At 35.5% G+C, this 23278-nt stretch overlaps 9 protein-coding genes across 9 annotated transcripts; 6 read left to right on the top strand and 3 right to left on the bottom strand.

The window, feature by feature from the left end:
- Positions 1–1502: 1502 nt before the first annotated feature.
- Positions 1503–4108, bottom strand: EV154DRAFT_528006 (uncharacterized protein). Its single transcript, XM_051603538.1, has 10 exons — positions 3686–4108; positions 3552–3606; positions 3319–3502; positions 2992–3261; positions 2770–2940; positions 2636–2713; positions 2478–2575; positions 2224–2420; positions 2073–2175; positions 1503–2022 (listed from the first exon to the last, which is right to left on the bottom strand). The coding sequence occupies exons 1-10, from the start codon at positions 4086–4088 to the stop codon at positions 1782–1784; spliced, it is 1800 nt and encodes a 599-aa protein (XP_051451771.1). The 5' UTR covers positions 4089–4108; the 3' UTR covers positions 1503–1781.
- Positions 4109–4912: 804 nt separating this feature from the next.
- EV154DRAFT_487169 (uncharacterized protein) lies at positions 4913–6012 on the top strand (the record flags this gene model as incomplete). The annotated part of the gene is made up of 6 exons (XM_051598947.1): positions 4913–4933; positions 5077–5160; positions 5221–5336; positions 5618–5789; positions 5840–5874; positions 5925–6012. 6 exons carry the CDS (start codon positions 4913–4915, stop codon positions 6010–6012), a joined length of 516 nt encoding a protein of 171 aa, XP_051451770.1.
- Positions 6013–8153: 2141 nt separating this feature from the next.
- Positions 8154–9158, top strand: EV154DRAFT_430746 (uncharacterized protein; the record flags this gene model as incomplete). The annotated part of the gene is made up of 2 exons (XM_051596555.1): positions 8154–8196; positions 8251–9158. 2 exons carry the CDS (start codon positions 8154–8156, stop codon positions 9156–9158), a joined length of 951 nt encoding a protein of 316 aa, XP_051451769.1.
- A 501-nt stretch (positions 9159–9659) lies between these two features.
- On the top strand, positions 9660–10139 carry EV154DRAFT_430747 (putative aryl-alcohol dehydrogenase; the record flags this gene model as incomplete). The annotated part of the gene is made up of 1 exon (XM_051596556.1): positions 9660–10139. A coding segment is annotated over one exon (480 nt), but the record flags the coding sequence as incomplete, so codon positions are not given.
- A 1369-nt stretch (positions 10140–11508) lies between these two features.
- Positions 11509–13023, top strand: EV154DRAFT_578938 (major facilitator superfamily domain-containing protein; the record flags this gene model as incomplete). Its single annotated transcript, XM_051606569.1, has 1 exon — positions 11509–13023. A coding segment is annotated over one exon (1515 nt), but the record flags the coding sequence as incomplete, so codon positions are not given.
- Positions 13024–14190: 1167 nt separating this feature from the next.
- Positions 14191–17121, top strand: EV154DRAFT_93738 (P-loop containing nucleoside triphosphate hydrolase protein). The gene is made up of 11 exons (XM_051607849.1): positions 14191–14404; positions 14468–14557; positions 14619–14859; positions 14923–15161; positions 15225–15530; positions 15597–15823; positions 15874–16222; positions 16285–16318; positions 16377–16461; positions 16518–16526; positions 16604–17121. The coding sequence occupies exons 1-11, from the start codon at positions 14309–14311 to the stop codon at positions 16638–16640; spliced, it is 1713 nt and encodes a 570-aa protein (XP_051451766.1). The 5' UTR covers positions 14191–14308; the 3' UTR covers positions 16641–17121.
- Positions 17122–17138: 17 nt separating this feature from the next.
- EV154DRAFT_570031 (kinase-like domain-containing protein) lies at positions 17139–18427 on the bottom strand (the record flags this gene model as incomplete). The annotated part of the gene is made up of 4 exons (XM_051606175.1): positions 17139–17564; positions 17626–18121; positions 18177–18296; positions 18348–18427. 4 exons carry the CDS (start codon positions 18425–18427, stop codon positions 17139–17141), a joined length of 1122 nt encoding a protein of 373 aa, XP_051451765.1.
- Positions 18428–18464: 37 nt separating this feature from the next.
- Positions 18465–19911, bottom strand: EV154DRAFT_527995 (DHHC palmitoyltransferase-domain-containing protein). The gene is made up of 7 exons (XM_051603537.1): positions 19649–19911; positions 19333–19585; positions 19265–19276; positions 19080–19203; positions 18974–19011; positions 18691–18923; positions 18465–18632 (listed from the first exon to the last, which is right to left on the bottom strand). The coding sequence occupies exons 1-7, from the start codon at positions 19902–19904 to the stop codon at positions 18511–18513; spliced, it is 1038 nt and encodes a 345-aa protein (XP_051451764.1). The 5' UTR covers positions 19905–19911; the 3' UTR covers positions 18465–18510.
- A 1503-nt stretch (positions 19912–21414) lies between these two features.
- EV154DRAFT_527988 (WD40-repeat-containing domain protein) lies at positions 21415–22985 on the top strand. Its single transcript, XM_051603536.1, has 7 exons — positions 21415–21527; positions 21616–21663; positions 21739–21854; positions 21935–22086; positions 22153–22242; positions 22312–22495; positions 22551–22985. The coding sequence occupies exons 1-7, from the start codon at positions 21525–21527 to the stop codon at positions 22885–22887; spliced, it is 930 nt and encodes a 309-aa protein (XP_051451763.1). The 5' UTR covers positions 21415–21524; the 3' UTR covers positions 22888–22985.
- Positions 22986–23278: the final 293 nt, after the last annotated feature.

The raw sequence follows: 23278 nt of genomic DNA, 5'->3' as shown, positions 1-23278 counted from the left end.
AAATGCGGACGAATGGGCGAATAGTCGTCTGGGGGTAAGCATCCGTTCAAATCTGAGCGGATAGTCGTCCGTGAGCGAGTATCCGTTTATTTTGGGTAAATTAAACAATGGTACTCAAAAAATAAAATTACTTCATTTACTCAAAAAGGGTAAATATTCGTCCAGGGGTAACTGTTCGTTCATTTTGAGTAAAATATATAGGTTGCACAAAAATTTAAACTTTTTTATCCGTTCCATTAACCTGCAGCAGACGAGTATTCGTCTATGGGCGAATACTTACTCACATTGAGTAAATAAAAATCACTTCATCCGTTCCACTTTTCTGCAGCAGACGAGCATTCGTCTATGGGCGGATACTTACCCAGATTGGGTGAATAAAAATTGAGATCCAAACCTTAAAATTACTCATTCATTCCATTTACCTGAAGCAGACGAGTATCTGTCTTAGTGTCCTGTTGTCAAGAAGCCGCTTATACAAAAAAAATTATCTGCCTCCAGTCATCCCTCCGTCGTAACACCAACCTCTAAAAAGTACATATAAACCGAGTCTTTTTCTTTCCTTTTCCTTTTCCTTTTCTTTTTCTTTTTCCTTTTTCCTTTTTCTTTTTCCTATTTTTTTTTTTTTAATATCTTATTGCCTCAATAAATCAGTTTTTTTTTAAAAAAAATTACTTTTATTCGTTTTTGTTTCTCTTAACCATGTAACTGAATAAACGTCTGGGCTTACTTCTTTTGCAATTACACTCTGGTACACTCATCATTCCATCTCTGAAGTCCTTCCCCTTACTTATCTCTCTTTTAAATCAGCACAGACAGGTGTATAAAGGCCGTGCTTGCAGTGTAATACGCCAGTGCTATAAGTAAGTGTTTTTCGTTTATGGCTTTTCCTTTTTCTAATTATCTCTTCAGACTTACGCTTCCTGCTTTTACCGTTGTGGCGGCTACTCTGTTTAGAAAAGGAATTAGTACGTATCAATTTTGAGTCTTCTTATCATTAACTAACCTAATATTCATTTAGAAAACTTTGGTTATCCCCCTTGTTTTTAGATTATACGTTGCTTCCTATACAGAATAATCAATGCCTTCATGTTATGCCATGTACCGTTTACTTTTTAGCTCATTTAAGTAGTAATCCTTCTACATAGCAATTTGTCCTCAAGTATCAAAATATAAATAAATGTTACTTTCATTCTTTTAAATAAAATATATAATCAACTTTTAAAACTGCAAACCAATTTTTTCAAACGAATGAATGTATTAAATGATTCAATATGTATAATTGAAAGTTTTTTATTTGGCTGAAGGCTGAAAGGGAGAGCTGATTTTAAAATATACACCCCATTAATTATGCATTTAATCCGGTTTTTTTTTTTTTTTGGGTAAATGGGTAAACGCTTACTATAAATTCGTCTGAACGAGTAAATGGGTAAATTTACCCAATTCGTTTTTTTTGGGTAAATGGGTAAACACTTACTAAAAAATTCGTCCAAATGGACGAATCAGGCGAAACATTATAGCCTTGGTGCAAGCTCAGGCAGAGCTGGATAGACATACAATATGGCATTAATCCGTACCCTTCAATTCGATTTTAGATATTCAAATGATAGGTTTTATGCTTGCTTAAGCTGTATGCCTATTTAATAATAACCGATACATATTTCCATTGTCCACTTCATCGCTGATTGAAATTATATTCTAAACGTGCACGAATAATTTTTAAAAAAGGGTATAACAGTAACAAATTATATTAGGTTCAAATCCGTTTACAGGCATTACTGTATTTATGATGATCGAAAACGTTTATTCATTTCTTCCTCTGCTCGATTAGTACGCTGCTGAAGCCAAGTGGCAAAATTACCGCATTTCAGAAATTGACTGTACAATTCTTTAGTAGGGTCAGTTGCTGACGTCCGTGTTTTAAATGTTGATTTGAAAGGTAATTGCGGTCCATGCTCTTTTAAGGATTTCATAAATTGGTCTGTTTGAAAGGGCCTTAATCGAGGTTTTTGACCATCTGCGGATCTGATTTTACAAAGTCAGACACATTTAAATAAATTGAACATCTTACTCACATATTGATTGGGATAAGTGTACTAAAATATCGATTTAATGGCACCAGAAACTTTTCTGTTAGATCGACAAAATGTCTTCGTAATATGTTGTTCAGCACCCAGTCTACTATGAGTTAGTACATTATAGTGACTAGACCGTGCTTATCCTTACCAGGTGGATACCCTCGAACCGATGCCTCTGTCAACATTTTCACCAATTCACGGTCCCTCGATATAACTGATTTTCTTTTCGAAGTAACTCCCTGTACAAAATTAAACAATACGTTTGTTTTATTCCCAAGCCCAGGTTTATTTTTCCCTGGATGGGTATGGTGCGTATGGCTGTGAATAAGTGTGCCATCGGGTTTCCTACAATAATCCATTTAGTTCGATCGGCTGATCCAAATACCCATTTCTTTCAATTACCTTAATTGCTGCCTGCCCACACGAACTATATTGGGCCAGTGCCCGACTGCTGTGTTAAAAAATGGATTGGTGACACCTAATACCAGACTGGACAAAGGCTAAAATAATTCTTAGGCTTAGGCTTGATTGGAATGACGTATATATAAGGTCTTTTTTACCTTATTCTTAGTTACAAAACATTTAAAATCGGAATCCTGTATTGTAAAGTAAGGCCTGTAATCGCCACAGTAGGGTATCTACAGATGGCATGATTAATAGCTACACAGTTTTAATTGATTGTCCATATACCTACAGGGTTGATGATATCTACGAGAGAAACTACAGCCTCACTGCAAACACCTGGATCAGGTGCAATGATTACAATCGGTTCCGCTAGTAGCATGAGCTCCCATAATAACCACAGATCTTTTAAAATGTCCCTAAAATGATGATACAGTCCGCCTACAGGCAATGATGCCATAATCTACAAGACATGTCAACTTGATTACTTCGTTAAATGACCTTTGTGTCCTACTTGTATGTCTGGCTTCAATTTATTCATATCGAATGGCGTTGTTTCCAGTAGCTGAGTTTTCAAAGGTGTAGGCAATTCAACTTGCAGTAATTTACCGAGAAAAGGTAAATCTAGTACCTTCCCATCTCTAGGAGACTGCCATTGGGCTATGTTCATACATGCGGCTTCCAACATGGGTTGTCCCGTATCAAAATAAGCAGGCCCTAGAATTGATACGACGCGAGAAAATAAACCAACGTATGGATGTTGTGATAGTAAAACTAGGGATTTCTGATAGGGCCAGTATTAGTTGTATATTAACATGAAACAATCGATCTAATTACTTGCTTGAAAATAACCACGCCTAATTCGAGGATCTTTCTTTTGACGAAAAAACACATATCCATATAGAAATCCAGCATCAGCGGTTGGGCCAGAAACGGCAAATTTCGAGGAGCTTGCTCTGACACGTATATTAAATATCTGATCCCCTACTTCAAACACGTTTGAATCAGGAAACGCAGAAAAACAACTAGAATATTAAATTAAAAACCATGAGCGTAATAGGCGTGCGAGCTTACATATTCTTTTGTTCAATTGAGGTTAGATCCATTGGAGGATAGGCATAATCTAAAGCTATTTTAATAAATAAAATAATAAATAAAGGGGGAAAAATTGTTAGGGATCAAATAATAATGATAATTCTAAAAATTACCTTGTCCTATCTCCAGATCAAAATTTACGATACAGAATCCTACAATCCACTTTCTGAAGTTTGTCAAGTCGTTTGGTTCTAAAGTCAAATACTTGTCCTTTTCATTTTCGGTAATATCAAGACCTGTAGGCGGCGTTGAAGGTGGGGTAGGTGTACGAAGTCTGGAAATGTCTAGATCATTTTTCACAAGTAGGTTGGGATGAGAAACAGAAAGTCCTAAGCGATGCATCGGTACTTGCAAAACTGAAGTGGAAGCTTGTTTAGATAGTGTATAATCAAGCACGGAATCACTCATGTCTGCTTCGGTGTCCGAGTCCAAAGCTCCTTGACTGGAGCTCTTCCCTCTTGGTTTTAGATGCTTAAATCCGGAATTCGATTTAATCGGTGCATTGTCGCTTTGCATATTATTTATTATTAAGTGAAAGAAGAGACAAAAATTAATGAAGGTTGATTTACCCACTATTTTTTTTTCCTTTTTCAGTCTGGATTGAAAGCATGGGGACTTTAAAATGGAAATTACTTTAAATTCAGACAAATGAAAATGATTTTCAAACAAACCCAAGAGTTCAGCTCAATTCTTGCTACATCAGCCGGCCTAAATGGCTCTGACTTCAAAAAATTCATGGTTCCAAAAAATGACATGCTGTTGCATTTCAAAATGTATAAGTACTTGATGTGTATAAATAATCTTCTCTTATGTAGATATTAGTAAGGGTTGTATTTCAGTACAATTACAATTATAGTGAAGTGATTCTGCAGTCCTCACTATACTGAGGATTCGCAATAATTGCAAGGAGGCTACACCGGTCGATTAAGATCTTTTAAACAACCTAAGAAAGATCTTTTACTTGTGTTTCATAGATTTTATATGACTTTGTATATATTTAACAAATGAAAAATCATTTTTCCATACATTAGTCATTTATCAGTAGGACTCTACCTTCTAAGATCACGCTTCTCGCCATGCTAATGGATACACAAAGTTGTGGAAAGGGAAGATCGGTATTTGTGTTTTGTGTATTGGCTAGCTCAAAGTTCCACTTTAAGCCCAATTGGAAATAATTTGCCCCTTTTAAAAAAGTGATTAGGTAAGCGACATTGCATGTTAACAGGAATAATAATAAAATGGCTTCAATGTCTTTGAAAATTTGTGGTCAGCATGCCTGATCAGTGTTTGCCTATGACCGCTCTTACATAAACTAATTTGATCTGTTCTTTGTTATTCCCATGTACAATATTGAGTTGCCGGTACAGTGATCTATCATGATTAATTAACAAAAAATGGTTTATCTTTTTATGAAATAATGAAAAAAATCTACAGATTTAGAACACCTAATTCTTTTTTTTTTGATTTCAAAACAAAATACGTCCAATATTGTATCCTCTGGTAGAAGAGTATATTCTTGATAAAAGAGATTAGACATTCGGAGGAAGTGGAGCAAAAAAAAATAGTCGTGGTCCAGCAAAACAAGAAGGTATGTAGTGGCTATGTGGATTTAACAAAACTAACAACTTATCAGGTAAAAAAATAAAAGATGAATGGAGGAGAAGCAAGAAAAAGCACAGGCAACTTCGTCGAAATATGCTCCAGTATGCTCATTTTGTGCGCAGTTAAATCCCTCGCGTGCTACTTCTTGCGATTGCCCAAATTGTGAATTTAATATGAAGGGGCTTTTGCAGAGACCGTTAACTGTTTTTTACCATGGATATATAGTCTTGTTGACCCTTGAATTATTTCTCAGGCCCTTTTAAAAAGACCCGTACATAATACAACGATACCAACAATTACAATTATTAGGCTTTCTACTTTTCTACGAGAGATTATATACAAGGCCCAAATATTTACAAGTATAATATTTTGAAGCACTCAAATAACGTGGAACATATATCTAAGCATGTTTACTATAATCTCTTTTGCTACTGAACATGTAGATTTTTATACGGCAACATCAATATTCACCGGCTTCAAAACTTCTACTCATCCCTTCTCAACATCGAATCAGTTTTTAACCGTCTACAAAGTTTAGAAAATGCCAATATTCTCGTTGACAAGGGTGATTTAGTTGGTTATGATCAGATAGTAGCATTCTCTTGTGAATCTGTAGTGAGTACATACAAAAACTTTTACGTTGAAAACTATTAAAACTATATTAGAAACGTTTTTGTTTAAGTTCAAGATTACATAGCCTGTAAGTAGCTAATTAATATAGAACAATTTATCTCATCTGCTAACCTTTAGAAATTTTTTACTGAAACATGAATATTCCAACCATAAAGAAGATCGTTTACGGTTACATCTTGTACGAGTTATTGAAGAACGACACTAGATCTGATTTTTCTGAGGGTTTTTTACAACAGTTTTTAAATAGCGAGATTTAACCCATCAAAAATAGAATACTTAACTTACCTTATTCAAGGGCGGTGGTGATTAGCAATCCGTTATCTGTTTGAGCCTAATAAAGCATATACTACAGTACTATAAAAGCATACATCCAGCACACCGGAACAGCCACTTTATTGCTTGTTTCACTTCTCCGGAACCCAAGTACAAAATGGCGCTTATTAAATGGATCACGAAAATAATGTTGGCCACATTTTTTTCAATTTCTGCAGCTTTCGAACTGCTTCTATAAGATAGAATAATTATTGTGGACCACAATGTGCCTTGGATGAGATCATCAACATTTTAATAAATAGCTGTACAAAGGGCAATGCAAGAAAAGGTTATAAAACTAGATCCCACCAAAAAAAAAGAAAAAAAAACGATCAACAGGTTAATTTGAGAAAGCCTTACCTTCCAGCAGATATATTTCATTGTATTATCTATGTTAAACTCCTTGTATCTCCGAATCTTGCACACGAGGCATTGTGTCAAAAAAGATAAGACAAGCGTGCCTTTGATATTTTTCGGCGACGGCATGTAAGAAAAAAGCCAAGTGAAATCAAAAGGAAAACTTGTTGACGTATCTGATTTGTGATGTGAGCACCGGACTTTTAGTAGTATGCTTAGTTTTATTATTTATTAAGAAAATTTCTGATGTGATCTTAGACGAAAAAATATATGGATACGACAAATGGATGTAAATCGATAATAATACAGTAAGAGATGAGAAGAGAATATAGTTCTTAGATGTAAAGAGTGAAGAGCTTGCGACGGGTTTCTACAAGGAGATGTAGTGATTGTACTACTTACAAAAAACTACAAACAGCAACAAAAAGCCGAGGAAATACTACTTAGTGTCCATTACAAGATTAATCTGAAATTTAGGTGAAGATAAAACTAAATAATATTTATTTAAAAGAAAAAGAGAAGAGTATTTATAGGAAAGATCCTATCCTGTGTAACAACAAATCATATTATTATTGGCTGCAGCATTGTCATTCTTCATGCCGTTTTCGACAATGTCTTTTTTTAGAGTGACGCGATCTTTTTTTGTTTTGTTTTTTTTGGGTTATTACTGTGATTTACATTTACCTCTAGTCCTTTCAATCACTGTTACATTTATGTAACCACATATTCAAAGAAGCGGAAAATGTGAAATAGTCAATTCGTAGTTGTCAGGCAGAAAACATAAAAAAATCAAAAATGGCAAACAACTCAATTGTGAATGAGGTTTGAAAGAAATACTAATCCAGATCAATTTTTCTAGATATTAGATTGAATATGCTGTTTAAGTTAGTAGCAATAACAATATGTTCCTGACCGCTCCAAACATATTAAAAACTCTCTAATTCCTAATATTGGAGGGTATGTATGGTTTATCCTGTGGTCGTTTCTTTTTTTATTATTTGGATAATGGAACCAAGCAGAGAAAAATTTAAAGGCGCCTCAGGATTATATAAACCAAGACAACTCTTTCTTCGAATATTCTGATCTGGCATTGATTAAAAATCTAAAGTATTAAATAATCCCAAGTCGTGATATCTTCTGCAGTTATGGATCTTAATTTTTCATTATATTTTTTTGGAAAATGTATATTTTACATTGTTCTCGATCAATTGGTTGACTTCTTCTTTTGAGTATATGTTACATTAAATATCAGGGTCTAATCCTAAACGGGACGGCAGTGCAAGAATTCCAATTCTATTTGATTTTCACTGTAACAGAGCCCTTGAATCCGTGAAAGCAATCCTTGTACCACTACTTTCAGCTGATAATAACAAAAACTAAGATAAATTATAAATACTGATTGAATTTCCCATAGAATTTCACATTATACTTTCCTTTCTTTCTCCTTTCTTTTCTATAAAAAAAACTATGTCACTATCAGAAAATGATGGGGATAATGTCTTCACAAGACATTACCAACAATCTAAAAGACAACCACAACAAGCTAAAGCAAATTCAAATGCCACCGATAATATCGAAGAGTTCTCGCCTGCTGTATCATGGCCAATCTTACTTGCTGTTATTCCCACACTAGGCGCTTTTGTTGCAGGAAGTGCTGAGATTTGGAGTGATTTCCTCATGCTAATGTTAATTCTATACTATGTTTATAAATGGATGACCGGTAACAAAATAAATAAACCAACAATTATTTCACAGGACTAACGGATTTATTAAGTTCCATGGGCTTATTACGAAAGCGCTCGAACCCGAAGAGTTATACATCACCAATCCTCCACAGAAATGAAACAAGCAGGGCTTGCAAATACAAAGCAAGACGATGCTTATTCCAAACGTATGCAAGCAGAGCATTCTAAAAGAAAATTAATAACTGCAGAACTCCGTCGCCACGAACTAGCTGGTCTAATTTGGGTTACAGTATCACCAGCCATTGCAGGTTACACATTACAATATAGCAGATATCTACTTAGCAACGTTGATAAATACATTAGTGCCTTTAATGTTACTGTCTTCATATTAGCTGCATCTATAAAACCAGTATCACACATCATGGCTTTATTGCAAGAACGTACTTTGTTTCTTCAAAGTGAAGCCATAGTTACAGACACTCAAGTTCAAGTATTGCAGACAAGGTTAGATACTTTAGAAAAAGAGCTGTTTGGACTTCGCAAAGCGTTTGTTACAAAAAAAGATTTGGGACAAGTTACTGAAGAGATCAATCCTACGTTACATCAGCTAGCAAAGGCACTAAAACGATTCGAAAAACGTGACATATCATTAAGATCATGGACTGAAGAACAATTTACAGCATTGGATTTAAAAGTTCGTGAATTTGATCAATATATCTGCTATAGGATTGAACAAGATCAACGTCAGCAAGCACATGGTCTAGTTGTTAGCCTGGTACTGCTCCCACTTAACATATCTCTTTGGGCTGCAAAGAGAATTACTTTGCTATTGCCTATTCATCACAGTTCAAATCTTCTGGGTTTTACTCCTCCACAAGAAACAAATCCAATAATTCCAAAGTCTGTATCTTCCAAAAATTTAATGACGACAGTTATACCTGATCCAACAGATTCAAGTCGATCAAATGATGGAAGCATTGCTGCATTTGGACACTAACATATTAAATAATCCAATAACTATCATTATATACTCATCACTATACTCAATACTTTACACTTTCCTTATTACAATCCTACATATCTATTAAGCATAATATCTTTTATTTAATAAACAGCTATACTAAATACGTTTTAAATTGCACGTGCTTCCACGTGGTTTTAATATCCGTTGATTTAAACATATTCCCATTTTGCACTTATACGCACCTAAAATTGTATTGTGTACCGTTCTGCTAATCAAATTGAATTTATTAATTTGAAGCATACCCGGCTTGAAAAAAAAACAAGTAGTCTTGATGACCGTTTCTGGAAAATTATACTGTTGGTTTATCAAAACTTTTCAGAGTACTTAAATCTGTTTAAAGGTCAAAATAGAGTCAGTTTGAGGAACACACTGTCTAGACTATTGGTTCATTGTATGGTGAGTATACATTTACATACTGGGAAAAAAATTGTTCTGTTAAGAATTTGAGCGAGATATTTATACCCAAGTAACAGTTACATATGGGCTAGCTGTATGCCTGCCTGGAAATTTCATAAGCTAAATGCAATCGCTGAACGTAAAGGTTGGGCTAAATTTGTGCCCATGAACCATTTGTACAATTCATTGTATCGCGAGGAAGAGCGAGAAATCAAGCCTTATTGCCTGGATGTTGGTATATCAGGAATGCCTCACTCCCATTTCGGCGGAGGCAAACTCACCGGAAAAAGCAGGACTACTACTCGTTCAGATGCAATATTTGTTACAACAAGAATATATCCTGAGGCTAATCAGGACTGCAACGAAACTATTATTGACCGAGTTCAAGTAGTCGCAAAAATCTTAATGCCACAAGTGCTCAGATTGCTTTGGCGTGGCATTTTACAAAGCCTTATTTTGTCTCCAGTAGTGGGTGTATCAAAAATCAAGCAGCTTTACGACTTGATAGGTGCTATGGATATCAAGTTAACCAAAAAAGAGATTGGTTATTCGGAATAGTCTTATACTCCCAAGCGTGTTGATCCAGTCATACGATATAACCAAAATAAATAGACGAAATTGTACAAAGTTTTTTAAGAATTATATGTGACAATGTTAGTTCTTTCAAAAATGCCAATTATAAACATTGATCTATTTAAGCAAAATACAGTATGGATTTTTGATACATTTCGGGGGACCAAAAAAAGCGAAGAATGTGAAGTGATAAACCATATTTTGTGTTGTGCATAAGTGCATTATATTTTAGGAACGTCACGAATAAAAAAAAACAATAATCTTTGTTAATAAGCAGCGTGAATTTTTTATTTTGAGTTTGGTCAAATTTCCCGATTCATCACTTGTCTGCAATTCAAATTTTAAAAAAATGCATTTGAACAAGAGAGTTTAAGAGACGAGCACAATTCGGATAAAACATAAAAAAGGCAGTTTTTTAATCGAATTAATGATAAAATGGGCTTTATATCAGGTTGGACAGCTGTTTTTCTTTTGTAGCATACTTCCTTCAGCTATTTGAATAGCTTCTTTTTCTCAAAGTTTGAGTAGCAACTTTTATAAAACGCCAACTCTAAACAAGTGGTTTAAAAACTCCCGCCACAGTCTTTCCACCCTAAAAGTGAGTTTCTTCTAGGAGGTATGGTCATGAGCACATAGAAAAAATCTAATGAACAACAGCATTAAATACTTGTTTGTATGCGTATTTCTGCAACAAAAAAATTTCGATAAGGCACTTTCTTTTTTTTTTTTTTTTTTGAAAAACCTGAAAGTTTTAAAATCGTTGTAATTTACCATAGTTTAAAATTCGCTCAAAATACGGAGAGGGCGCTTGTTCCGTCAGGGACTTCTTGAAAAGGGGGTAATAACTGTATGCTAAAGGGATTAAATGTTTTAGTTGCTTCGCAAAGCAAGTTATATTCCTAAAGCGGATAGAAATATTGCTAAAGGAACTTTTTCTTCAAAGTCTGGTTGTCTAGACACGTTTCGTTTTGTTTAAGTATCAGCTAATTATCAGTCCCGATTTTTTTAAATGAATCACGGATTATTTTAATTTTGCTCATAGCACAAGAAAAAAAATTGTTCATACAACTCACGTATCCCTATCTTTTGTTAAAACAATAGAAAGGGCAGTTTATGGTTTTTGGCGACAAAACATCCCGATAAAAGCAATACTGCCAATTTTATTTCTTTTCTCCTGGGCTGAGAGAGAATTCTAATTAAAGAATGTGATAGGGTGAATCCAAAAAACAAAGAAAAATTAATATATAATGCATCATGTATTTATTCAATCACCAAAACCATAATTCCAGTTCACTTTCACTTTCTTTTTTTTTTTTTATTTCTGAAAAAAAAAATCGGTTAAATAACTTTCCTAGAAATGGATTCCCTTGAATTGAATTTACCAGGATACATGGTATATTGTGTCATTATATCTTGTCTTGGTTCATTTAGTAATGGTTGGGTGATTGGATCTGCTAACGTTCCCGGTGAAATCACACATGCCTGTAAAAACGGCCTTAGTTATGTTGCTAGCAAATCCTTTCCGGATTGTTTACCAATGAGTAATGCCCTTTGGGGTTTTGCAGTATCTTCATTTTGTGTCGGCGGTTTGATAGGTGGTCTATTTGGTGGTTTTATTCAAACGAAATTCGGTCGTAAAAAAACCATCATTTTTAACAACATTGGTTGGATTATAGGTGCTCTCCTAATCGGTTGCTCTGTCACACCTGCCATGTTTATTGTGGGTCGAATCTCCTGTGGTCTTTCATGCGGTCTTGGATCTCTGGTGACTCCTACTTATGTCGGCGAGATCTCTACAATTAAAGCCCGTGGTACTATGGGCACTATAAACCAATTTGCTATTGTGATTGGTATTTTATTGGCTTCCGTAGTCGGTCTCCCGCTTGCTGTAGTTCCCCTTTGGAGAATTAATTACGCTATTGTTGCTATTCCTGCTGTTGCTCAATTCTTCCTGATGGCTGGTTGTGTTGAATCGCCTCGCTACCTTATATCTGTCAATCGTATTGATGAAGCGAAACTAGCACTCCAAAGTCTCCGGCCTAATGCTGATATTGACAGAGAGTTCTTTGACATGGTTCAAGGTCAATTAGGCACAGTTGCTGCTACGACTATCACTGGAAAAGATGGACAACCATTATCTAAAGGAAAACCTACGGAAGAAAAAGCTGAAAATGACAGTTTTACAAATTCATTATTCGAAGATGGTGTTGCTCCTGAAGAAGATGGTGTGAGCGAGCCAATGAACATGATACAGATATTCAAAGATCCTCTTATTCGTCGTATTGCCGGCACTGTACTTACTCTGCATATCACCCAACAGCTAATTGGTATGAATGCCGTCATGTACTACTCCACAACTATCTTCAAAATGTCGTTTTCCGCAGAAATGTCAAAGTACATGGCCATTGTAACCACTGTTGTTAACTTTGTATCCACTATTGTCTCACTGGTCTTAATTGATCGTATGGGCCGTCGTCCTCTTCTGCTTATCGCTGAAGGGGGAGCCTGTATTTTCTCAATTTTATTAATTCTAGGTTATGTCTATAATATTGGCTCTCTTTTGGTTTTCTCCGTCTTTGGGTATGTCTTATCCTTTGCTATTGGTATTGGGCCTATTCCCTGGATGATGACGTCCGAGTTAACACCTGTGTATGCTTCCTCGGCAGTGGGATCGATTGCAACGGCAATGAATTGGGCTACCAATTTTTTGATCGGTCAATGCTTTCCTATCATTTTTGATAATATCAAGGGCTACTCTTTTGCTATTTTTGCTGGCGTTGCCGCTCTTGCTTTAGTGTTTACTTATTTTAAGGTACCAGAGACAAAAGGCCGATCACTTGAAGACATTGTTAAAAGTTTTGAGAGATAAGGATAGATTTCTTGCTCTCTCCTTAATTGTATACTCCGTAGTTTTGTAACATAATTATTTATTTCCCCCTTCACTTTTTTAAGTGAACATAGAGTGGGCACATTCAATTATTAAAATCTTGTTTAGCTCTCTTTTTTTTTTTGAGTCAAAATTATGAAAAATTTTCATATTCGTATCACTTGTAAGTATTTAATGTTCAATTTAATAGTCGAGACAGCATTACTGTTATCTATAAAGCATTACTTTAAAATACCATGTGCTTTGTACTAACAGTTGTGCCTAATGCAATACAACCGATCCTAAAAACAAGTTTAAAAGAGTAGAAGCAGGGTAAGAATTTGTTTTTTTAAATCCGGTCAAACTATCTGATGCCAAATAGTAAATAAGCAGAATTACTTTCCATGAAACACCATATTTAAAGATTAATTATCAGTCTACATTGTTGAGTCTTTGAGTCGATGATCCAAGGATGAGGATAATCATTTTTTATATAAATTAACAGCGCGACAAGTGGTATTTTAATTGAGAACGGAGTTTGTGTGTGCACCAAGATCAAATAAGTTAAAAAAAGTGCCAGTTCTTCTTTTTGCCTAACTTGTACGAAAACAATTCGAAAATGTCGAATGAGAAGGAAAAGTTCCAAACAGCCTTGGAGTCTCTGAATCCAACACAACGTGATTCAGTCTTATCCAATGCCGACTCCTTACAAATATTGGCTGGACCCGGATCTGGCAAAACAAGGGGTAAATTTGTCAAAAACAGTTCACAGATATGTATATGTAAACTGAAACCCTATAGTGTTGACGTATCGGGTCGCCTACCTTGTCATCGAAAAAGGGTTCGAGCCAAACCAAATTATTGTCGTTACATTTACTAATAAGGCAGCAAATGAAATGAAGACACGTCTGTTCAAGTTAATCGGTGCCAACAAAACAAATCGATTGCTCATTGGTACTTTTCATGCTATATGTTCTAGACTTTTACACCATTACGGTCATTATGCTGGAATAGACCCCAGTTTCAGCATTTGCGATCCTGACCAAAGGTAAGTTGCATTAGAATGTTTCTCTTGAACTGTCAAAAAACTGAACGTTTATTTATTAGCAAGACTATTATCAAAACAATTCAGGGAGATAAAAATATAAATATCGATGAATTCACCAGAAAAACGCTGACACCCGGTAAGAAAGGCAATTACAACCCTTCCAATGAAAACTGAAGTTATAAAATAGGCGCATTATTGGGTATTATCAGTAAAGCAAAAAGTAAGGGAGAAGACGAACACATGTACAAGGAGTTATATGGCAAAGAATATAAAACTAGATACATCGCAGTTGTCTTCATGGCCTACGAGGAAGAGTTGAAAAGACAAAATATGTTGGTAAGAATGACACTTACACAAAACAGGGCTGAAGGAGCCATATAGTAATCTGGGATATATTAGGATTATGATAACTTGCTATTGAAATGTTGTGCTTTACTAAAAAGAAAGAAAAATGTTCTTTCTAATATCAAGAGTATTTTAGTCGATGAGGTAAAATAATTCAATAATGGTATTTGTGAATGAGATGAATTTTTAATCATGCATATGATAGTATCAAGACACCAATATTGTTCAGTACGATTTGATTAAACTCATGATGAAGCAAGTCAATAAGAAAAGTGTTACTATTGTCGGTGACCCAGATCAATCCATTTTTGGCTGGCGTAGTGCTGAGCCCAAGAATTTTGGAAAGATGGAGGAAGAATTTGATGGCACCCGTTCCATCAAGATGGAGCAAAACTACCGTAGTACAGGAAAGGTAATCAAGTCCGCTTTACATGTCATTAAACAAGGTAGTGTATACTTTTATATCTACATGAAGGATACTATGTTTTTAAACAATGCACACACATTAGATGAGCAACGAATCGACAAGTTACTTTATACAAATAACCCGGAAGGCATCCCCATTTCCTTAATCACAACTCAGGATCCAAAATCTCAAGCTGATTTCGTGGCCGCCGAAATTAAGAAAGCCATTGTATATTCCAAGGGACTTATTCAATACAAGGATATCGCGATTCTTATGCGCATGAATTTTATTTCGCAACAATTTGAAAGTGCTTTCCGACTAAGCAAGATTCCTTTTACGATGGCAAGTATCACATGGTTTGGGGGAAGAAGGGAAACAATAAGTTCGGTTACTCATATAACGTAGGTCGGTGGCGATCGTTTCTTTGATCGTGTTGAAGTCAAGGATATGACATGCTATTTATCCTTTGCTTACAACCCAAAGAACATCTCAGCATTCACACGTATCATCAATGTGCCTAAAAGAGGTATCGGCGAAGTCTGGCTTAAGAGGATTCTAACATTTGATATGGATAATAACGGCACTTTGCTTGATTCACTTCGAGAAATTGGGCATGGCAGCTGTGACATAAAAGTCCCTCCACAAATGGTTGGCAAAATTAGACAATTCGTAATGATTTGTACCCATATTCGTGATATGATTGAAAATAAGGTAAGAGTCTAAATGGTAGCTTGTAAAACAGGGGCTAATGGAACCCTATTATATACATATATATAGAAAGAAGTGACGGATATTTTAAGTTATATTTATGAAGCTACAGAGTATGAAAAGTATTTAAAAGATCATTACTTTCAAGACTATGAATCTAGATGGCAAAATTTGGGTGAACTTTTATCGATCGCCAAAAAGACTACAGAAGATGCTGCTTTACACAACGACCATTATGAAGAGGACACTGAAAATACGACAGCGGTTAAACCTGTGGACGAGACCATGCAGAATGGGTATAACTTTGTCAAATTGATTTAGTTCTGTAACTTATACAATTGAATAGGATGGAGAAAGAAACGGGTGTCAAACCAGAACCTGGTGTCAAATCAGAGCCGAGCATTATATCAGAACCTTCTATTAAATCAGAATTCACTGTTAAACCAGAGCCTACTGTTAAACCAGAGCCTACTGTTAAACCAGAGCCTACTGTTAAACCAGAGCCTACTGTTAAACCAGAGCCTTCTGTTAAACCAGAACCACAGGAATATAGCTTAGACGATTTCGGTCCAGATGATGACTTAGGGCCTGATGGTGAGGAGTACTTCCATTATAAGGCAGACCCTGTCACCGAATTTTTAGAATACTGTGCTCTTTGTTCCAATCAAAAGGAGTTGGAGGAAGCTGAAGGTGGTGTGAGTATTAAATAATGTGATGTTAGATGTTGTATTGATTTTCTCGTCTTCCAACTATTTAGAAGGTCACAATCGCAACCATCCATTCTGCTAAGGGTAAGATAAAGATGACTTGTAAGCAGTGCCTGATATGCTAACCAAACAAACATGAAAGGTCTTGAATGGCCTTGCGTGTTTATTGCTACTTGCAATGAAGGTGTGATTCCACATTCTCGATGTGATGATATCGAAGAGGAAGGGTGAATATATATCTTTGGTTTGGATTTGATTTAAACCCTTCTAATCAACTTTGTAGTCGTTTATTGTATGTGGCAATGACCCGTTCCAAATGTAAGTTTAATCAAATGATTATAGTTTACTAGTATTTAAGCTGTTATTTAGTCCTGCTCTATTGCATATCACTGAAACAAAGAGATGATTGGGGTCAAAGAAGAACGCAAACGCCTTCCCGTTTTCTATCTGGAATGGAAAAAGATGTATACACAACTTCACCACCCGATTGGAATGCTTCTTTACGAAGTATGCTAGCCACAACTATTAATAGACCCATTCCAGATGAAGATATTGATGCTGGTGGTATAAGCTCACAACAGAAAAAGGCATCTAGATCGCAATCCAATGGTATCGATATTCGATTTGGTGTGCATGGAAGCAGGGCGGATTTATCTGCGATGGGAGGATTTTCGTCTGCGTCTAGTTTATTTTCCTCTAGTCAGAAATCAACGAAGAGCAAATCTAAAAAGAAAATCAGTGGTTCTGTGAAGCGTGAAGTCAAAGAGGAGTATGATAATAAGAGAGCAAAATTACAAAAGAAGTTGTAAAAAAAAAAGAAAAAAAAAATGAATTTTATTTACAACATTTATTCTATGGCATTATTTTTTAAGGGCGTAATACTTTTTTGTTTTCTTTTCGCTTTTCATGAACTCCACTTTGCAAACTCTTCGCGGAATGCATTTAAACGTTGCGTAGAAAATAAAAAGTAGTCAAAATCAATTTCACTCTGATTTGCTTGAATTAAGCCCCATAATCCCCAAGATAAATGACTGGCCATCAGCCACATGGTACATTCTTTCTGTAAAGATTCTGGTGTAACGCCATTAATAGCAGGATTATCGAATTTAGAAGGAGTTTCGAGATAGGCTTTTAAGAAACGAATTTGTTCTTCATAAGTAGGGAATAAAGACATATTCATGGCAGCAGGTTGATCAGAATGATAATTGTAGGCCCATTCACACATGTGATTAGCTAAATCAAATCCACGTGGGTTATATCCTGCATATTCAAAATCTACCACTACTAATTCATTTGTGTTTTCCAGTTGAAGCACGTTACCATATTGTGTCTAATGATCTATTGTTAGTGCCCTTGCACGCATTGCATTATCCTAAAGCAAAAGAACTTACATCATTATGTGCAAAAACAATAGGTGAATCCACTTTTTGTAAAATATTTTTACACTCTTCAATCTGAAACGGTAAACGTTCTAAATTATACACCTTCAAAATCTTGGCCCATCCATCACTTTTCTTCATCAAATTTGGCAAGAGAGTCATCACAACCTTGTACCATTTTTCGATATTTGACCACACTTCTAAATGATCCTTGGTAGGGTCGAAGGGATAGACTGTTACAATGTCATGAAGTTCACGAAGACATGAGGCGATGCATTGTGATGTCTCGGGAGTACACATATCCTCATGTGTTAATGTGGTCGAAGGTAAATATTGTTCAAAACGTCCATTACCGAACACGCCCAAGAGGCTGGGTCCAATATTTAAGCTTGATAAACGAGCAAGCCAAGAGAGCTCATTTTCTCGGTCAATGATCTGATCTACGCCATTACCATACACTCGTAACAGCAATCGACTTTTATTGGGTGCATTCACAAAAAAGACGGCACTAAATAAGAAAGGAGAATAAGGGCCAAGCATGGGTAAAAATAATACCAACTTACTTTGTCAGGGCTCCACTGACACGATCAATTTGAATTGATTCAACACCTTCTGCCCATTCAGGGAAAAGCACTTGAACTAACTTTAAAACCTTGGCTTTCAAGGCTTCACCTTTAAGCACGCTAAAGAAACTAGTTAATACTATTAGAATATTATATAGAGTTTTCACCTACGCAAGGTCAATGATAGTATCGCAACCGGGAATAGAAGGTAAACCGTCGTTTGAATGTTGGCTAGATGCTGGAGAAGACATTTTAAAAGAAAAAAATAAAATATAATAAAGAAGTAAAAGAAGAGAGAAAAAGAAAATTTATTTACTTTATAAGCACCATAAATTTATTTAGCGCTCATTTGGGCCTTTATTCTTCGTGACCCATCTTCATCTTGATACTCTTTTAGAGTTTGGCTATTGTGGCCAAAATGTACACCATCAGTACCTTGTTTCGACATGAGTGGTACTAGATGAAGCGGAGTTAGTGACAAGTTGTACAACAAATTTAGATATTGACATTTTACAAAACCATAGTAATCTGTTACTGCCCATCACTTCCAGCCAATTCTGTCGGTAGCCCCGATCAAACACATTTTTTCCACTCTCTGTAAACATTGGTATCAATCGTGTATTTCCAGATAGTTTCTCTCTTTTCCATTTCTGAAACTGGGAATTTTCAATGGTGGTTTGATTCTTCAAAATAAGCCAGAGGTGAGACATGGTAAATGCACCGAGAATGAACGTAATGATTCCTCCACTATGTCCACAATTAGCATATTTTTCAAGTACTCGAATACAATTACTTACATTATCAAAATTGATAGCGCCATCCCATCAAATGTGCTCTTTTTAAAAAAAAAAATGTTGTGATTACTATGTGTTGCTATATTTGACATCAAAAATCATCACTTACTAGGCCATTGAATTGAATAAATGCAACTAATGAAGTTGTAAATATCCAAGTACCGAGTAGTGTGACATAGCATAAGAATTGGACATAGAAACGATAATTTGAAATACCTACACACCCATTGACCCTTATTTTTTATAGTTTTCCCAATTAATGTGCATCCTTCTATTTCCTGTTATATTTCTTACCATGGACAATGGCTATATAAAAAGTTAATGTCAAAAAAAATAACCTTTTACAGCAAGGAAACACTTACTGATCCATTTTTAAGACACAAGCACCACATACACGACAGTGATGAGTCCGATCTGGCTTCCATAGTTGACATACGTCACACCACTTTGATTCTCCTAAAATCGAAAATGGTTTCATTTGTGTAGCATTTGGGTGACCTGGTTTTTGTGATACGATTCTAGCATAGGAAACAAGAAACAATGTAAAAAAAAAGGTAAAGATAGCCAGGTATACGATGGCTTGGGATCGATGATTGAGATCCCATAACAAGACGACTTTTAAGGTATTCACAATTAAATAACTTATTACAATGAACAGCTCAATAAAAAAAAACTTACAAACAATCCGTGAGGTATATCCATAATAAACAAAACTAGCTAACCCACAAACCATAACTATGGGCAATAATCCCCAGTCTCTATGCTGACCGGGTTTTTTGCCTTTGGGTAACGGCATAGGATAATCAGTCAAGATTGAAAATAGGAATATCACTGGCCAGAATTTTGAATACCATGGTGAATCTGAATGGCAACAGCAAATCCGGGTATCTGGTTCGTTTTCATCATTTATCGGTCTGGGTGAATCATCGTACATTTTTTTGATTGAAGAAAAAAAAAAAAGGTGAAAGAAAATATAAAAAAATTGTGAAAATTTATTTTTTATAGAATCAAAAATGCTTTCAAGCGGGAATTCAACACTCTTCATTGTGCTGATACATTGTTGGTCCTTTCAATGCCATAAATTGTATCATCCGATACTGTAAATACATGATACTGTGAAGGAAACGTCACTAAATAAAAGCAAAAATTAAAAGCTTGAACAAAATTCGTATCAATGTGCTTGCATCCTTACCTGTAATCCTTTTTAGTTTATCTTGTTGGAGTTCAGGTGTCAACTTGGCTAATATCGTAGCGTCACCCAACAATTGATATGCAGCCAAGCTTGTTTTTTCTGTATTTGTTGAACCCTCGGATGACTATGTAAGACTCATTATTTACTATGGTCTGAATCTCGTATTTTTTTTCCCTCTTACTTGAACCACTTTTCCGTCTTGTGCTGAAGCAGCAAAAGAACTAAGATGGCCAGGTATATTTGCTAAGGCTTCAAATGTTGAATCTGACATGGTTTTAAAATCGAAAAGAATTCCTATTTTCTCAGCCAAAAAATAAAATAAAAATAAAATAGGTTTACACTGGGCTTTAGTGCAAACTGATTACAGCCAATCATTGACGTTACACTGAACTGCCGCCAACAACTTTGCTAATGCTTGGTATGCAGGATAGGTTGGTTAAACATTTTTGGAAATTTTACGCGTATCCCTGAACAAGAAGATCCACAGTATATTGACATGTCGAAGATGAATTAATATCTTTCTCTGCTCTGCCAAGTTGAATCAACGAATTCCGCCAATGTACACCTTGAGGACTTGGTTTAATTTACCTCTAGACCAGTTATCGCGACACTGATTGTTTCATACAAGAAACTCTATGTTTATTGTTTAATCCAAAGGAAAAAGGTAGCATTATTTTATTGTCAGTAATTTTTCTCTTTAATCGTTAGTTTGAGGGAAGCCATTAAGGGACAGCTTATTCCAGTACTTTCTAATCAATAAGAATACAAGCAACTGTATGAGGATGCAGTTACTAAGAGAATAATTTATCAATAACTAAAAGCAAGATACAACCCTTGAGCAATCAAAGTCGTTTAATAAACTCATTTCCACTTATTACAATGCGGGTGCTACAGATATTTTGTTTAGAAAGGTAAAATTCGTAAACGTGAATAATATCTGCACAATGAAGCACCTACAAGACACAATAAATATACTATAAATTTTAACATACAATAGAGATAAATATGTTTGATTGTCTTGTTTCGAGAGCTATTCCACTGCAGGAAACGTGCACGTAATAATCTAGAAAATTTCAGGCACACCGAATATGTCAATTGAGTTCAAGATATACATGATCCTGTATTATGGCTGCAACACTCTTATATGTGTCATCATCACAAGACCACAATTATCCAAATTAGTAACAAAGGAAGGATGAATTTTTATGCACACAAGACACACAGACCAAATCGAGTGTAGAAACTCCACGTCAGAGCTGAAGTTTAAATAGGTATAATTTCAATTGATTGAGTTTTTTTTTTTTTTTGTCTGGTTTCTTTCTATCGTCACCTTTTCTTTTTATTATAGAGATAATAGCAACCATGGTAAGAGGAAGACAGTTGAACAACGCAGACAGTAAACCTTCGAAAAATCCAATTCCTCATTGACATTTTTTTTTTTTTTTACATGTAGTCGCAAAAAGAGTTACAAACTATTGAAACAAATCATGAGGATATGATTGTAAGTCTTTATAAAAGCGCGTAATTTAAACAAGATGAAACAAACAATAACGTCTTTTTTTTGACATCTGAATAGCACGATGCTCAGCTCGACTATTATTCTCGCCGTTTAGCTACAGCTTCATCTGATCACACCATCAAGATTTTCAACGTTGATGGCGATAATCAAACTTTAACTCATACTATCACAGAGTGAGTTTTTGTTATTATTATGTGTGCCTTCCCAAAAAAAAATATGTATACATATACTAACTTTTGTACCTACCGTTTAGCAATACAGCTCCCGTTTGGCAAGTGGCATGGGCTCACCCTAAATTCGGCACCATCTTGGCATCTTGTGCCTATGATGGCCGTGTTCTTATTTTTAAGGAACAAAACGGTACCTGGTCGAAAATTCATGAAAGCAACAAACACACTGCTTCAGGTAAAATATGAAAAAAATATTCAGCAATGGCTGGGCTGTATCATTAAAAAAGCTCGAAAATTTTAGTCAACTCTGTTGCTTGGGCACCTCATGAACTTGGTGCTATTTTGGCTTGTGCTTCTTCTGATGGTAAGATCTCTATTCTTGAATATAAAGGTAATAAAAGCAAAAAGGATACAGAAAAAAATACAACAGAAAAAAAAAACTAAACTATAAAGAAAAAAGATGATGGATCTTGGGAAACACAGTTGATCGATGCACATGGTATTGGCTGTAATGCAGTTACATGGGCACCTGCTGCCATTCCCGGTAGTTTGGTTCAAACTAATGGCGGTAACCCCAACGTTAATGTTATAAAGAAGATTGTTTCTGCAGGTTGTGATAATTTAATCAAGATTTGGGGTTACAAGTAAGGGGAAAACAGAGAAAGAGAGAAAGAGAGAGAAGTTAAGCAATTATTTTAGGGATGATTCTAAATCTTGGCAAGAGGAGGAAACATTGGACGGACATTCTGATTGGGTTCGCGATGTAGCTTGGGCGCCTAATGTCGGACTCCCCAAGAGTTATTTAGCAAGTTGCTCTCAAGACAAATCTGTTTTGATCTGGACACAGGAACATCCCAAAGCAGAATGGACTCACAAAATTTTGGGTGAAAAATTCCCTGATGTTGTTTGGCGCGTAAGTTGGTCATTGTCTGGTAACGTTTTGGCCGTCTCTTGTGGCGATAACAAGGTGACTTTGTGGAAGGAATCTTCAAAGGGTGATTGGGAACTTCTCGAAACTCTCGAGGAAAGTACTTAATAAATCTACAATTTTTCTTTTCTTTACCTCTTATCTCCTTTTTTTTCCACACTATAAATATATAATAAACTGATTTTAATTACAGTGGTTTATTAAAACAATAGGTAGTTTTTCTTTGATCAATTACTGCTAGCATTATCACTCAATCAGCACTCTGTGCCCCCTTTTAATTTGAATCAAGGTACAATCCAATCATCAAGTATTGAAGACTAGCATTTTTATTGAATTCTGTTGAAGTGGTCGGTTGCCATGTAATATAAAGCGAGAATAAGGCAAGTCGTTTAGTGCATCGATCTTTTTTGAGAGAAATCCAATGGTATGAAGCAGTAATATGCTCCCGCGGGGGACAGTCCCATCAAGACTATAAGGATGGCTGTTTTACACTGAGAAT

This window comes from Mucor mucedo (genome assembly GCF_025094135.1).
Source record: "Mucor mucedo strain NRRL 3635 chromosome Unknown EV154scaffold_173, whole genome shotgun sequence".
NCBI lineage: Eukaryota > Fungi > Mucoromycota > Mucoromycetes > Mucorales > Mucoraceae > Mucor > Mucor mucedo.
The sequence above is the reverse complement of the archived record's forward strand: the minus strand, read 5'-3'. Positions and strand labels throughout refer to the sequence as shown.

Coding starts and splice junctions, on each gene's coding strand:
- EV154DRAFT_93738 (XM_051607849.1), top strand. CDS start 14,309: ATGTACAAGGAGTTATATGGCAAAGAATATAAAACTAGATACATCGCA. Junction 14,860..14,922: donor TTTACATGTCATTAAACAAG/GTAGTGTATACT, acceptor CACACACATTAG/ATGAGCAACGAATCGACAAG. Junction 16,223..16,284: donor TGGAGGAAGCTGAAGGTGGT/GTGAGTATTAAA, acceptor CCAACTATTTAG/AAGGTCACAATCGCAACCAT.
- EV154DRAFT_527988 (XM_051603536.1), top strand. Junction 21,664..21,738: donor CAAATCATGAGGATATGATT/GTAAGTCTTTAT, acceptor ACATCTGAATAG/CACGATGCTCAGCTCGACTA. Junction 22,496..22,550: donor ATCAAGATTTGGGGTTACAA/GTAAGGGGAAAA, acceptor CAATTATTTTAG/GGATGATTCTAAATCTTGGC.
- EV154DRAFT_527995 (XM_051603537.1), bottom strand. CDS start 19,904: ATGTACGATGATTCACCCAGACCGATAAATGATGAAAACGAACCAGAT. Junction 19,586..19,648: donor ATATACCTCACGGATTGTTT/GTAAGTTTTTTT, acceptor ATACCTTAAAAG/TCGTCTTGTTATGGGATCTC. Junction 18,924..18,973: donor GCGCTATCAATTTTGATAAT/GTAAGTAATTGT, acceptor TTGTGGACATAG/TGGAGGAATCATTACGTTCA.
- EV154DRAFT_528006 (XM_051603538.1), bottom strand. CDS start 4,088: ATGCAAAGCGACAATGCACCGATTAAATCGAATTCCGGATTTAAGCAT. Junction 2,941..2,991: donor AATTGAAGCCAGACATACAA/GTAGGACACAAA, acceptor CATGTCTTGTAG/ATTATGGCATCATTGCCTGT. Junction 2,576..2,635: donor GTTTTGTAACTAAGAATAAG/GTAAAAAAGACC, acceptor GAATTATTTTAG/CCTTTGTCCAGTCTGGTATT.